Genomic DNA, 14,617 nt, shown 5'->3' on the forward strand with positions numbered 1-14,617 from the left:
TAAATATTTAGACCCAATAGGTACTTAGAAATTTTCGGTTCGGGTCGGTTCTTCTCGGGTCCGGATCGGTTCGGGTCTATAATTAAAATACCCGTAAATTTTCGGATCCATATTGGATCCGGATCGGGTTCGGGTATTTAGGATCTGAAAAGAACATGATATACTCAATTCCATCAACTGTAGTTGAATATTTGTCCTATATATCTAAAATTTTACAAAACAACTTAAATGAAACTATTAATAATTAAGATAAAACATTTTAAAACTCTAAATTTTATATTTTAAAGTTTTATATTACTTTAAAAATGTTAAAAAATAATAACAAATGTTGTTAACAAAAGATATTTCAACTAAATCATAAAATAATATATATAAAATAGAACACAAAAACATCATAGTTTTAGATATACATGTTTTTAAGTCGGGTACAAATCGGTTCTTATCGGGTCGGGTCTGTTCGGGTCAGTTCCTTTTCGGTTTCGGTTCTTTCGGGTAAAAAAAATTTAGACCCAAAAGATACTTGTAAATTTTCGGTCCGGTTCCGTGTCGGGTATTTTTGGGTCGGTTCCGGTTCGGATTTTCGGGTCCAGGTTAAAATGCCCAGGCCTAGTAATAATCTAGAAGCAATATAACTTATACATAGGTGAAGGGAGACAAACCATCTTACAGAAACCAGCAAAATAATCAACCAATAATAAAATAAAATCAGCCACGTGTCATGCATGTGTGCCTTTATACATACCAACAAGAGAGACAAATAGGGCATAGATGTTTTGGGGGTTTTGTGAAATTGTGACCATATAAACCATTCAAATTCAATGATAATAAATTGCAATAACACAAGTGGGTAGTGAAAGAGAGGTGTGTAGGGTCACATTTCTACCTCTCTCTTCTTCTATAAAAAGTCTGTTTTTCATTTGCATCCTCATCATTTATATACATTCTCAAACCCTAAGAAAAGAAAACTTGTTTTCATTTTAGCCAAAGTCTTTGAATCAATATCGAAGATGAAGTTGGGATCAAGTCAAAGCATGGGAGGTTCAAAGAGACGGGTGTCGAGTAGGGGACTTGGAGCTGTTCTTAAAGAACAAAGAGCTAAGCTTTACATCATTCGAAGATGTGTTGTCATGCTTCTTTGTTGGAACGATTGATTCTTGCTGGTTGGAGAGAGAGACCCGTCGTTTCGTTCGAATCTGCCGAAGAACCTCGGCTAACAAGGTCGGTTCGGATCCTAGTTTGATGCTATATTGTGGAAGAATCGGTTAAACGATTAGCTTGTTTCGGTTAGGTCTCTCAGTTGGTTAGCAGATTCTTGTTCTTTGGAGGATATGTTGAAATTTAAATTACATAGTGGAGAGGAAGGGCAATATTGTAAATATTCACAACATGGTAGAGAGAGTTGACAAAGTTTTGTAATAGCTTTTGGCTTTGTTCATGACATTCTAAATATAAATGATTTACGGCTATGTAAAATTGTAGCCCTCGTATTCTATAGTTGGTATTATCTTGTTGGGTTAACTAAGGTTTTGAAATCTCAGGTTCAATGATCATACCCTTTTTTTACAAACCACACAATATTATTTTTATATTCTTTCGACCATGCAGTTTGATCATATATGTTTCCCAGGATGAATTATGATAATTAAGGATATCATATAAAGCAATTATTCTCTAATAAACAAGTTCTCTAAAACCAAATACTTGATTTTAGTCAACTCAACAACTCTGTTCCTATGGTGTATGATTCAAAGTCGGCAATAATAATATTTTTTTAAAATTGTCAAAATCACAATTGAAGTTTCTTTAGTTAATTGTTGGTTATTGCTGCCCCCACGCATGGGGAAGGGTTACATTAATCTAAATTGGGTGGGATGGGTAAACTAATTTAATTAGTTCCGAGTTCCGACACACCCGAAACACTGTTTCTAATTTAGTTATTAGTGAACTACCACGATTTTCAGCACGTTCGATACTTATACGGTTTGGCTCATGCTTTTACGATTTCTGCTGATTGGAATCTGTTGAATTATAGATAATTACTCTCTTTTTTTTTTGTTCAACTATTATTGATAATTACTCAAAAGACATTTTCCTAGTGAAAGGGATGGAGAATTGGAGATATGTTTAATTTGCGCGACCATATATATAAACCAAGGGACACAATATTCAGTAGTTTATTTGAGCCCCTCTTATGAAACCTAACATTATCAATATTTCATTACAACGTCTATAAAAGACACTCTATAACTTCAGATATGAAAATTTTTGCTCTTCAAAAAAGAATTTCAAAACTCAAAACTTCAAATTTGAAGTTTCATATTTTTATTTGCATTTTGGTCTCTAGAATCACACATCACCTTTATGATTCATAAATATTTTCTTGTTTATTGTTTTAATTCTTAAAAAAATTATATATCATAAATATTTTAATTTTTGTTTACAGATTTTAAATTTTACACATAAAATTAAATAGAACCTTAAAATAATATTTAAAATATTTTAAACTAGATTTAGACAACAATAATATACAAAAGAAACTTAACAATAAAGATTTTTTAAGTTTGATCCAGAACCTTCAAAATTTTCAAATATTGTCCAATTTTTTTTGTGTAACTTAAGATTGTTGTTGTTGTTTTGATATCTTTTTTCGTACAATTCTTTATTGTTCATATCGAATATATTCACGAGTATTAATATCATCGAAAAGAAATTAGTCTTTTAGCAATATTTTATGTTTTTCTTTTACTTTCTTGTTCCGATCTAATATATTTACAAGTATCAATATCATCTGATTTCAACAATTTTTAGCTCGTAATCTTTTTACAGTAAAAATGAAAAGAGCCATTTTTAATTCGAAATGCACTAATAGATCATAAATGCATTACGAAAATCATTTTTTGGAATAATATGGTATTTTGTTTGAAGTTTAATATTAATTAAGTTATTTTTATTTTATTTTAATAGAATATTTTATTAATTAATATTGTTGTAATATGTTTATATATGTGCTAGTTATTTATAATTTTTTTATGAATTTAAATTAGTTATGACAAATATAAGATTCATATTATAAAATACAGATAGTTTTGAAGTTTCGTTTGAAGTTTTGTTTTTAGAAAAGAACACCTATAAACTTAAAATATAGAGTTTTGGAAAATTTGAAATAAAGTTTTTTTTGGAGATCCTCCTCAGTGCTAAAATAGTTACTGTGGAAGACCCTGTAACGTCTAATCGTATTCTGTTAGAAAAAAAATAAATTTTGTTGTATTATATGTAATCAGCGGTTTAATGAGATTACGTAAACAAAAAAAAAGACGAATGTTATTTTTTAGAAACAAAAACTCTCGGACTAATCCGATCAATAACTACAGAAGTTGCACCCAATTTCGTTTAGGATCTTGAAATAAAATTACGCCAAGAGTAAACATACCCTATCAGACATATCTCGTCTATATTATCACCGATTTAAATAAAGATTCATAAGTTATCATAACAGAGGTAATAAAATTAGGTCACCGTAACATCCCTAACATCATAGAAGAAAATGACTTGAGTGATAATATTCCAATTTTTTCTGATTAAACTTGAGAAACGTTTAAATCCTTTGCAAATGTGCTAAAGGAACCAACTAACTAGATAAGAAGTACGTTGACTAGTCAAATGAAGACATGGGTAAGGCAGGCCACGTGCGGCGGTCCTACCATCGTCGCCGTCGTGACCATCACCAGTACCGCTCTCTTCTCTCTTGTCTCTTTCACTTCTTCTCGGGCTACGAACTTTTTTGGTATACCCTAATAAATAAAGTTGTAATAATTGAGCCACTCGCTTTTCAACCTAATAGTTTCCCTTTGTACTTGTTTATTTCCTGGAACTAATTTGATCTTGTACTTCTCACTCAGAGTTCATTCTTTTAGCTAGTACCCTATTAAGCTAAACGTTCCTTTCCTAATTGTGTTCTCGATTGGTTTTAGGGTGGATAACCAAAAACTTACACACGTGAACAAATATTGTTTCGTTTGTTCGTTAACTCAATTTCTGATGTATATAGGACGAGACAGGTAAAAACAAAAACAAAAAAAAAAACAATTTTCGGAATGAAGCCAAAAAACGATAAAATGTTTCATCTACTCTTGATTATGATTTATGGTTATTGGCAATGTGCTATTAATAATACGTAATAACCATACTTCTAGTGATTTTCTATCCAAAATAATAAACAAGATTTGAAAGATTTAGCAAATGGTAACACACATTTCCATGAAGTGAAATTTCGGAAAGAACCAACAACGAGGCAGAACTTCTATATATACTCTTTCTCTAGTCATGGAAAACGATTACTCGATGCAATTAAAGTCCATGATTAGTGGAGAACAATCTAATTTGCTTGTATACTATTAGTGCATAATAATACCTGCACCCCCGAATCCCGATCCCAATTTGGATTTAAACAAAATTCAGTGTACCAAGAAACGAACAAGAGTTGGCCTACGATGTCTCAAATTACAAATCAACTAGTTTTTTTTATATATTTATAATGTCTTTGGACTCTTCATTATGCTTGAGTAGCTTCTATGACTTTTTGTTGTTGACATTATCTCTCTGTAAAGAAAAAAACTATGCAAACACTATTCCTCCGAATCCGGCCAACCCACTTATTAATTTCGTGTAATTTAGTTGTTTATTTTTCTTTTGTCCACGAAATCTAGAACATTTTGGGATTCTTTCCAAGTGCCTTCCCATTTTCTGTTCTTCTTTCTTATAACATTGCATATGCTTATCCTATCTGAAAGTATGTATATAATATATGATCGTCTTGTCTATGAGACAAGGAGAGAGCTAGAAAGTGCTTAGACAAGTCTTTAACTCTACAAGCTGGCATATTGCCCGTACTTTGCTCCGTAGAATTGTACTACCTCTATTTATGAAAGTAAGATTTTCTAAAACTTTCACGTTTATTAAAAATTTAATAAATGTTTATAATTTAATTTATCTTTTATTTTATTATACACTTTCCAGTAACTTTTCACCAATCAAATTTAATCAATTCAAATATTTTCATTTAATGTTTTTTAAAAGTATAAAAAAGTACCTTAAACATATAGAAAATCTATCTTTGTAAAACAAATAAAAATCCTAAAAAATTTTACTTTCAGGAACGTAGGGAGTATTAGTTATTAAATACTTCCCGACAGGCTACATGGCCTCTCTGAGTCAGAATCATATAGTCAATAATTTTGGAAGACAACATTGTATCAAAACGGCCCATTAGCTCAGTTGGTTAGAGCGTTGCGCTAATAACGCGAAGGTCGCAGGTTCGAAATCTGCATGGGCCAACTGTTTTGGTTTTTTACTTCTGGTACTTTAACCTCATCATCGGCCCAATAAGACTCGTTTTTTAAAACGTCAACATATTCATTCATGGGCCATATTTTCATAACCGTTACAGCAATACAATACGAAAAGATGAAGACGATACATGATACTAAAAACAAAAGATTTTAGAAGAAAGATAGATGATGAGCTCACAAACACTCCTCCTGATTTCAAGTGCATGACTTCACTCCAAGAGGAAGTAAATGCTTTTGAGGTTCTGACATTACAATCTCAAATGGTTGACAAAGATTTGGATTCTTCCAAGCTTTAAATCTTCTTCCCATCTTCTCATAGAACTTCCTAGAGAATCTAAGCTCCCCTCTTAGGTTGTTTCCATTAATGTATAACGAACCAATACAAGGCAAAGCTTCAAGTTCGGATGGAACAAAACCGGTAAGATTGTTGTCGTTCAGACCAAGAAACCTCAACCTTTTCAAATTGGTTAGACCAATGGGAATCTCACCTCCTAAACCCATTTTGGAAACATCTAAAATGACCAGGTTTCTCATCTTCTCCCACTTTGTTCCAACCATTTCCTCACCCATTGGATTTTCTGATAACACCAACTCCGTTAGAGATTGCATCCTTTCAATGTTGTTGGATAGCCCACCAGAGAATCTGTTCTTCCTCAGATCCAATAGTGTCAGATTCTTCAACAACCCAAGTTCTTGAGGTAGCTTCCCTTCCAAGAAGTTATTGCTTAGGTCAAGTTTGAGCAATGAAGTCAAATCTCCAAAAGACGAAGGCAATGTTCCTGAGAAAGAGTTGCGGCTCAAGTCCATGATCAAAAGCTTCTTTAAGCCTTGGAAGCAGTTCGGGATCATCCCCTTGAACGAGTTCCCTGCCAAGACCATTCTCTTTAGACTATTTAAGTTGCATATACTTGATGATAGTTCTCCACTGAACCCATTTTCAAGAACTACCAGCGACTTCAGGTTCGTGAGGTTGCCGAGTGTTTCAGGAAGGTTCCCAATGAGACCAGGATTGGATCTAAACTCGAGGGAGTCTAAGTTAGCTGCAAAACTTATCCAACCCTCTTTAGCTATCACAGTGGGAGAGATAAAGCAATTGAAGAAGGAGAGGGATCTTAAGTGCTTGAGCTCAAATAACTCTGGCCTTATCTCAAGACTTGAGGAGCAAGGAAGCGAGTTTTCATGAATAAGCCCTAAACTCAAATCCGTGACATACCACAAGTCATTGTACATATCACACGAAACACCCTGAAAAACAAAACAAAAAAAGTATATATATATTTTATTCTTCAAGTTTGGATTATTGTGAAGAGAACTTACGCTGCAAAAAAAAATAAAGGAATGATTGGTGGGCCAATGTGCCCATATAATTGAAGAACATTTTAAGAAACCCCAAACAAACATGTTATATGAAAATAGGATTCACTTTGGTGCTTTGAAGCTTTAAACTTCACTATCCGATTATAGAAAATTTTCAAAGGGGACAACAAAGCATTTTGAAGAATTATTGAGACAGCTAGACAACAAAAAAATCTTTACACATCATTTCAAAGCTTTTTAGAGTTTGAGTTTGATTCAACAACATCTAAAGCTCAAGCTCTTCACTATCTTCAAGAATCTATGTTTCTCTGACAAGACTAAAGACTTGAGGGTACATAACATGGCTGCACAAAAGGTTTTAATGAAACAGAGAGTTGTAAGAAAAACCTGAATTGGAGTCCAGCCACAAGGATCAGGATAGAGATCAGAGCCATTCCAAGAATCACCTACAAATCCTTGAATCGCAGAGTACAAAGCTTCTCGTTCTCTTTTATCCATTGGAGCTTCTTCAGAATAGGTTACTTCAGGCAAAGATTCATCACCGGTACACCTAACAAGTAGAGATAGTAAGAGAAGAGAGCAAAACATTCGCCACATCATTGCTCTCTCTAAGAGAGCACAAGAACAGAGAATAACAGGTGAAAACAAAGCGTGTGATGTGTTTTGTCTTTTTTTCAATTTGAGTTTTTTGGGTTGGTTCTTGTTATTATTTATTGAGAAGAGAGCGAGAGGTCGTTGGGAATCAAATTTAGCTTTTTTTCTCATCACAATTCAAATGGTTAAAAAGTAAAAGAGGAGAATTCTATAGACATTTTTGGTTACATGTTCCACTTTTGTTACGTAAAGTAAAAGCTTTCATCTGTTCCCATAACCATACATATATGCACATATAGAATCCCAATACATTTATCATATATACAATGTTTGTGTATGTGTAGTCGAGCATGCAGAGAAGCACACATATCAAAGCGTAATTGCATTTAATGGTGTCTCTAATGTTGACAAAGATTTTTCTTTAATGTTTCTGCTTTTTCTGAAAATCATCCTTTGACATTTATTTGTTGTAATCAATAATATCCTTCTGGAGCCTGGTGCTTTAGGTTCTGTCAATTCGAAAGTACATTATCATTAAACACATGTCTCTAGCTTCTAATTCCCTAACTTCATCTTCCATCAAAAGGGTGTCTTTGGATACAAAGAAGCTATAATGGTTCTACATAATAAATGTGAAAGTAACATCTCTTGGATCATCCCACGTGAGATGATTATGTGGTGAGAAAAGTCCACAGCTTCTTTCTTATGGATCCTTCACCAGGTCTTGGTGATCCATCATCATCATCATCATCACCATCGTCATCATCTTCTTGTTCCTCGTAATCTTCTTCATCATTTCCATCCTCATATTCTTCATTCTTATCCTCATTGACTGTTCTCTGCGTCTGATCATCTTCAACAGAGGGGCTCATAGCGATGTTAGGTGCTACTTCTGTATTTGCAACCGAAACACCCACTTTGGTATTAGCAGTAGCAGTAGTTGTTTCCACCTGCCATAGAACGGATCACCTTATTAGCATGTATGCTTGTTTTGTCTTGCGATGAACTTTATTTATGAGCAGGGTTTTATTCAGTAAAGAGTTGTAGAACTTTAAAACAGGAATCCACAAAGAAGAGGGAGAGGAAGTTTCTCTTACAGTTACAACTCTCTCAACCCTAACTTCTGAACTTTCTAATCTTCTAGCTGGAAGAGGTTCCACCACCGATTCGCTAGTTCCTTCGACATTGTCCTTTGATGGCGCAGAGGCAGCAATGTCTGCATCATCTTCACCACCAGCTGCATTATCTTTAACATCTGCTGGAACTTGGTCTACGCTGCACACCCATAAGATTTTAGGACATCAGAGTAGAAGATTTAAGACACAACAATGATAGGGAATATAAGACTATTACACAAATTATAAACTGTATTTCTTACGAAGCGAGACTACACTAACACAGGGACCCCTTACTCTTTTAACAAATCACGTGAAGCCATATTAAGGCCTATAAACACACAGTCACAGGATTAAGAAACTTACGCTTTGTTCCGCCTCAGATTGTAGCGTTTTTGGCCAGGGGTCTGCGGCAAGACAGCAACAGTCTGCTGTCTCTTACGACGTCCGTCACCAGCAGCAGTATCCTCAGTATGCTGTCTTTTCCTTCCACCTCTGCCTGTTGTCTTCTCGCTAGTACCAGAAACGTGACCACTCGCTTCACCTTTTGATGAGTCTCCAGGGCTGGCATGATTGGCCGAACTAGTAGGATTCGTAGAAGGCTTGGGTTTTCTAGGTCTGCCACGTCCACGTCCACGCCTGGCACTCTGAAGCTCTGAAAACTGAGAACATTCAGAAGTTTCTTGTACTCGACTGTCTGTATATTCCTCATCCTCGTCCGGAATTGTGCTAACTGGCAGTGGTTTTTCACCTTTTGTTTCCTTATTAACGGCCAGTGAGGAGGACGGACGCTGCTCAGGCTTGCCTGTGTCCATATCATGCTCAGCTCTTTTACTTGGTGAGAAAAGTATTGAAGTGCACTTCTGCAGTATCGACATGTTGGGCCTTCTAGATCCACCACTTCCTGAGGCATCTCTGTCTAGAGATTTCTTGATATTACAGGAGTCAGACGCATCAGAACTTTCTGGAAGGTCACTCAAAACTACATTAGGTGGCAGAATAGCTTCTTCTTCGTTATATGGTAGTTGGAGATCAGAGAGTACAAACTCATTCGCCAGCTGCCCACAACTCCCACAATCCTTGAGCTTTTGAACAAATGCCAGAAACCGACCTCTTTCACGTGCAAACTCTTCTCTACGCTTCTTGAGGTTGATGCTGAGTGTACTAAGTTCACTAATGTCATTATGCATCTCTGCTTGCTGCTCTTTGAGTTTCTCCTTGTGTTTGGCAATTTCTTCACTTTCCTTTTGGAGAGCACCCCTTTTCGACATCATTTCTTCCATCTCCCTGTTCAAAGCCTGCTTACGGTGATTGATATCACTAAGCTCTTTCATTCTTTTATCCTCAAACTGAGACAGTCTGTCTTGTAGAGCTTTCTCGTCTTCTTCTTTTCTCTTTTGTTGTTCAATTTCAAGATTCCTTCTCATCGTTTCTAGATCGTCAAGCGCCTTAGAATGCTCAAGTTTGGCCTTTTCATGTAATGCTGAACGTTCGTGTTCCATATTGGCTTCAAACGATTCTCTTTGCAGTCTAATATCGTCCAGTTCCTGCTTTATCTGAACCCTGAAAGCACTCTCTTCTTTCTTCAATCTTTCTCCTTCCAGCATTTGAAACCTCTCAAACTTTGCTTTTTCTTCAGAAATTCTCATTCGCTCTTTATTGTATTCGGCTTGCTTCTCATCCAATATTTCCCACTCCTTTTCAAATCTCTCTTTCTCTTGCTTCAGATTTTCAACTTCCTTAGAAAGAAACTCCTCGTGGAGTCTTGATTTCTCTATCTGGGACTTGAGTTCAGATTGCAGTCTCTGGTATTCTTCTCTCTCTTCTTTCTTGATTTCAAGACTTTTGAGTTCTTCCCGGATCGCATCCTCCTTCTTCATCATCTCAGACCGGATGTTTTCAATCTCTTGTTGTAAATCCATGAGGCTCTCCTTATCAGAAAGTAATTGTTGCTTTTCCAAACTTAACCTTTTCTCCTCAGCTTGTATGGCTTTTTCTTTTTCTCTAATAGCTTTAGACTTTGCTTCAAGGTCCATTTCTTTTTCAGTCACTCGCCCAAACTTCTTATTCAGAGCTTGATTTCTTTTCTGCAGCTTCTCCTCGCCATGATCAATTTCAACTCTCTGTCGTTCAACTTCTTCCGTTTTTCTTTGGAGTTCCTTGTCCAGAGATTTTCTTCTCTCTTCACATTCTTGTTCAAATGCCAGCACCTTATCAGCTAATTCTGCCTTCTGATCATCAATGAGCTTCTGAATTTCTGTCTGTTTAAAAAATCAATGTAAAGCTTTAATTACAAAAATCAGAATAATCTAAGGTGCAGCACGCATATATCTGTCTATGTACAGAAAGACTACCAACCAACCCCAAAATGTTATGGCTGTTAAATTAATTGGCACCCAGTAAAAATTATAGTAGTAGGAGTTAGTGAGATTCTATTGTCTAACCATAGAGCAACTGTTTTTGCACAACCATGTCCTTAAAACTTACCCCTTCTCTAGCAATAAGCTTCTCTTCAAGTGCTCGCAACTCCCTCTCCTTTGCCATTAGCATGCTCTGGAGTGTGCAAGATTCCTGGGTAAATCCATCACAACAAAATCATATGAGAAAAAAACAAGGGTCTAAAAGTCCAATGTTCTGTAAGTTATAAACTCACTTTCTCTTTTGCAGTCAATTCTTGCAATCGCTTACTCAAATCCTCTTCAGTTTCCTTACACTTTGACATTGACAAAGCAATCTTTCTCTCTCGTTCTTCACGTTCTTTTGCTTTCAACTTCAAGTTCTTTTCTTTTTCTTTAACCTTTTCCTCTCTATGATTCAGGCTTCTCTTCTGTTCAGGCATCGATTCTTCTTTTTCTTGAAGCTTTTTCTCCCATTCATGAAGGTAGTCTCTTTGCTTATGGAAAGTCTCTTCATATGATTCTCGCCTGTGTTGGAATAATATACAAGTTAGACTAACAAAAATATTTGACTTTTACAGTCGTATAACGAAAATCTATGTTTACTCTTTAGCAAATGAAAGCCGCTCTTGTTGCAGGACCCTCTCACGAGTCTCCACTTCCTTCAATCTCATTTCCAGCTCAGAGCTCTTCCTAGTTGCCTCTGCGAGTTTGCTTTCAGCAGAATAAATCTTACTTTCCACATCAGAAGATCTCCCGGTAACACTAGCAACCAGAGCATTTGCTTCAGCTAGTTTAGCTTCAGAAGCGAGCCTTGTCTTGTTAGTCTCTTCTTGCATTTCACGAAGAGCCTTTTCAAGCTGCCAAAAAGGTAAAATAAAATTATATCTCTAAGAAAATTCAGAACAAAAAGTAAGACATCTAAGTATCTAACAGAAGTATGATTTATTGTCCCAAACAATCAATGCATCCAGATATCCATCACGTTAAAGCTAACTGTTACCTCTTCAACACATTGCTTTTCCAAACCCAAGGCTTTTCTCAAGTTCTCTTCTCGTTGTTCCACAGTCGTCAATGCGTACAGATGTGATGACTGCTCTCTTTTAAGGATTTCTTGAGCTTCTTGTAATGCCTGATTTAGTTGCTCGTGCTTCGAAGCCCACTCCTTATTCTCCATGAGAAGAAGTCCCATGTTGTGCTGGTAGCCATATAACTGCACAGTAAAACCAGTAGATTCGCATTGGCAAAAGTGGGAGAAAAAGAGTCAACACACTCAGTTCTTAACACATGAATGCTTCAAAGCAACAAGACCCATAAGGTAAACACACTCATTTTTTCATAAAGGTACCTCCTTTTCGAGTGTGGAGATCTTTTCAAGAAGCGCTTCTCGATCTTTCCTCTCCATTGATGCCTCATCCAACAAACCCACTTCCCTAAACCTCCTCCAATCGCCCATATCCATATCATCAGCCTCACCTCTGGAAAAGCCTTCTCCGGTCAGAGTTCCAATCGGAGGCGGCGGAAGAGTCGAATTCACCGGGTCCTCGCTGAACGCAATCGCCTTCCCCTTTCTATCGGCGTTTCTAGGGTTAGTAACACGCGTCTCGCTTCTCGGCGTCATCGCCGGAGACATCCACTGTTTTCTTTGCGGCGTGAACATAGTTTCCGAAGAGGATCCACAAATGTTTTTTGGGAACCCTAATTTCACAATCTCTCTCTCTCTCTCTCTTCCTTTCTCTCTCTAAGAATACAACGGCTTTATGAAATTTCAAGTTCCTCCCTGATTAAACAAATCGAAATCATGGTTGGTGGAGGGGTAAAAAGGTAAATTAATTCCACGAAGAAGGCGGATTAATTAACCGAGACGGTTTAAGATGATTACATAGCGGATTAAGAGACTAATATGAGAAGCCTGTTTTGGGCCCATAAACGTAACCTAAAGCCCAATGTTTGTAATTTAGCCTGACCAGCCTTTTTTAAAAGAAATGTTTGGAAAAGTAATTAACGATGATGTTTAAAGTGTTTTGAGAGAAGTAAATTTAGTTAGAAAAAATTGCCAAAACGGAATAGAAAAACAATTACATTGTCCCTTTGTTATAAATCTCTTTTTGGTCAGATTTGGACTTAGGTACCCCTGATGAACTTTGAAAAATCATATCAATTATTTTAAGAATCCTAAAAATATGGAAAAATATACAAAATGTATATAAACAAGAGACAAACATATGAAAAATACTTTGGTTGACTAAATAATTGTGGAACACAATTTCATATTTTGGTCTACCGATGGCAGAAAACATAATCTAGTGTCTACGAGGATGTAGATTGCATATTCGGTTAACTACATAAATATCTGCAAACACCAGAACTTTAAATCGACCATTTGTTATAATTCTAGCATGATAGAATTGAACGACTACTCTTTCTTTTATTTCTGAACTTCGGTAGACATGGTAGAAGTAAACGACTACCATAACTTTTATTTCTGAACTACGGTAGATTTGATTAACTATTATTTCCTAATATAACTACAGAGGCCAAATCACAAAATCTGCCATGTTTCACGAGTCTGCCATAATATTATTCCATAATCTACCACATTCCTTTATTCTTCGGACAACGTAATGTACGTTCTACGAATTTCGAATTGTATATTTTCCTTAAATATCTCCATAATCTGGTAAGAGAATATCTTCTAAATCTATTTTCCTTAAATTTCGTGTATTCCAAGTAAATTTTTTTTTAAAAAATCGTGGTCTTCTTCTTGGTGAGAGGATTTTGATATTTTTCATCCAAAAATTTTGAATTTCTTGTTGAAGAAGATGCATATCTATGCTTCTTGTGGGTTGTGGAAATTTGATCCCCTTAAAGGATGGGGATTTGCGGTTGATAAGAACAAACGAGGTAGAGTATTGTACATGGAATTGACAAGTTCCTTTGAAGACCTAAGGCGTATGGTTTTAGAAGATTTTGGAATTGACCAAAACCTTGTCGAGCTTGAGTTAAGCTACTTACCTATGGAGTTAATCGGTTCAATAGACTGTCCCCCAGTTATCATTGAGAGTGATCGGCAAGTCAAAAATTTTCTTACTTATGTACGTGGAAAAACTTCTACAAGCTTGTGTGTGTCTACTTCACCTATCAGTGGAAACAACAGCAACATTGGGGTTGATAATGAGAAATCTAGCTCGCCTATCAGAGAACAAGGTGAACCTTCCTCGTTTCCACCTCGAGATGACAGTGTTCGTTCATCTGAATCAAGCAAGGATGTTGAAGATAATTCCAACTCAAACGCCAATAAAGAAGATGATGTTCTCGCCATTAAAGCAAAAGAAGACGATAATGGAAAAAGTGTTCGGTTTTCTATGGTGGATGTTGTGAAGAGGGGTGAAACGTTTCAAAACAAAACCATGTTGAAAGCAACTATGGAAATGTCGGCAATGACGCATAATTTCGATTACAAAGTTGTGAAATCTGACAGAAACCTTTGGTACATCCGATGCAAATACAACCCTTGCAAATGGAGTGTTCGAGCTGAGGGGCTCGTCATTGTATTTCAAACCTGTGATGGCATAGAATTCTTGCATTGAAAATCTGAGAGGCCTCCTAGCATAATGGAACCACAACTCATAACGCTTTGCGGACAGAAGCTGCTTGCAAACGAAGGTGTGGATCGCTCTTGCCGAAAACTGAAGCTTGTGTACATGAATGGCCACAATCTGAGCAAATAGCGGATCCTCCGACACTTCTTTGTACTCGTCTGGACAGTACTTCGCCACCTTCGCAAGTATGGAAGTTCGACAACTGTTGTTGACCTTCTCAACTTGTGTTTCAGTTCCCTCTTTGA

The 14,617-nt window shown here is 36.2% G+C and overlaps 3 protein-coding genes and 1 non-coding gene across 4 annotated transcripts; 2 read left to right on the forward strand and 2 right to left on the reverse strand.

The window, feature by feature from the left end:
• The first annotated feature begins 907 nt into the window (after positions 1-907).
• LOC106344070 lies at positions 908-1,567 on the forward strand. The gene has a single exon (XM_013783449.1). It carries the CDS (start codon positions 1,008-1,010, stop codon positions 1,149-1,151), a length of 144 nt encoding a protein of 47 aa, XP_013638903.1. The 5' UTR covers positions 908-1,007; the 3' UTR covers positions 1,152-1,567.
• Positions 1,568-5,259: 3,692 nt separating this feature from the next.
• TRNAI-AAU lies at positions 5,260-5,333 on the forward strand. Its single transcript has one exon. It is a non-coding gene; the product is annotated as a tRNA-Ile (tRNA).
• Positions 5,334-5,407: 74 nt separating this feature from the next.
• LOC106344069 (piriformospora indica-insensitive protein 2) lies at positions 5,408-7,418 on the reverse strand. Its single transcript, XM_013783448.1, has 2 exons — positions 7,053-7,418; positions 5,408-6,593 (listed from the first exon to the last, which is right to left on the reverse strand). Exons 1-2 carry the CDS (start codon positions 7,263-7,265, stop codon positions 5,544-5,546), a joined length of 1,263 nt encoding a protein of 420 aa, XP_013638902.1. The 5' UTR covers positions 7,266-7,418; the 3' UTR covers positions 5,408-5,543.
• Positions 7,419-7,741: 323 nt separating this feature from the next.
• On the reverse strand, positions 7,742-12,430 carry LOC106294926 (protein CROWDED NUCLEI 2). The gene is made up of 8 exons (XM_013730637.1): positions 12,119-12,430; positions 11,774-11,983; positions 11,377-11,630; positions 11,028-11,298; positions 10,862-10,945; positions 8,741-10,635; positions 8,357-8,534; positions 7,742-8,209 (listed from the first exon to the last, which is right to left on the reverse strand). The coding sequence occupies exons 1-8, from the start codon at positions 12,428-12,430 to the stop codon at positions 7,931-7,933; spliced, it is 3,483 nt and encodes a 1,160-aa protein (XP_013586091.1). The 3' UTR covers positions 7,742-7,930.
• Positions 12,431-14,617: the final 2,187 nt, after the last annotated feature.

Source organism: Brassica oleracea, chromosome C5, assembly GCF_000695525.1.
Source record: "Brassica oleracea var. oleracea cultivar TO1000 chromosome C5, BOL, whole genome shotgun sequence".
In the NCBI taxonomy this organism is placed as follows: Eukaryota; Viridiplantae; Streptophyta; class Magnoliopsida; order Brassicales; family Brassicaceae; genus Brassica; species Brassica oleracea.

Coding starts and splice junctions, on each gene's coding strand:
- LOC106344070 (XM_013783449.1), top strand. CDS start 1,008: ATGAAGTTGGGATCAAGTCAAAGCATGGGAGGTTCAAAGAGACGGGTG.
- LOC106344069 (XM_013783448.1), bottom strand. CDS start 7,265: ATGATGTGGCGAATGTTTTGCTCTCTTCTCTTACTATCTCTACTTGTT. Junction 6,594..7,052: donor GTGGCTGGACTCCAATTCAG/GTTTTTCTTACA, acceptor TTTGTTTTTCAG/GGTGTTTCGTGTGATATGTA.
- LOC106294926 (XM_013730637.1), bottom strand. CDS start 12,430: ATGTTCACGCCGCAAAGAAAACAGTGGATGTCTCCGGCGATGACGCCG. Junction 11,631..11,773: donor AAAAGCAATGTGTTGAAGAG/GTAACAGTTAGC, acceptor CCTTTTTGGCAG/CTTGAAAAGGCTCTTCGTGA. Junction 8,210..8,356: donor GGGTTGAGAGAGTTGTAACT/GTAAGAGAAACT, acceptor GTTCTATGGCAG/GTGGAAACAACTACTGCTAC.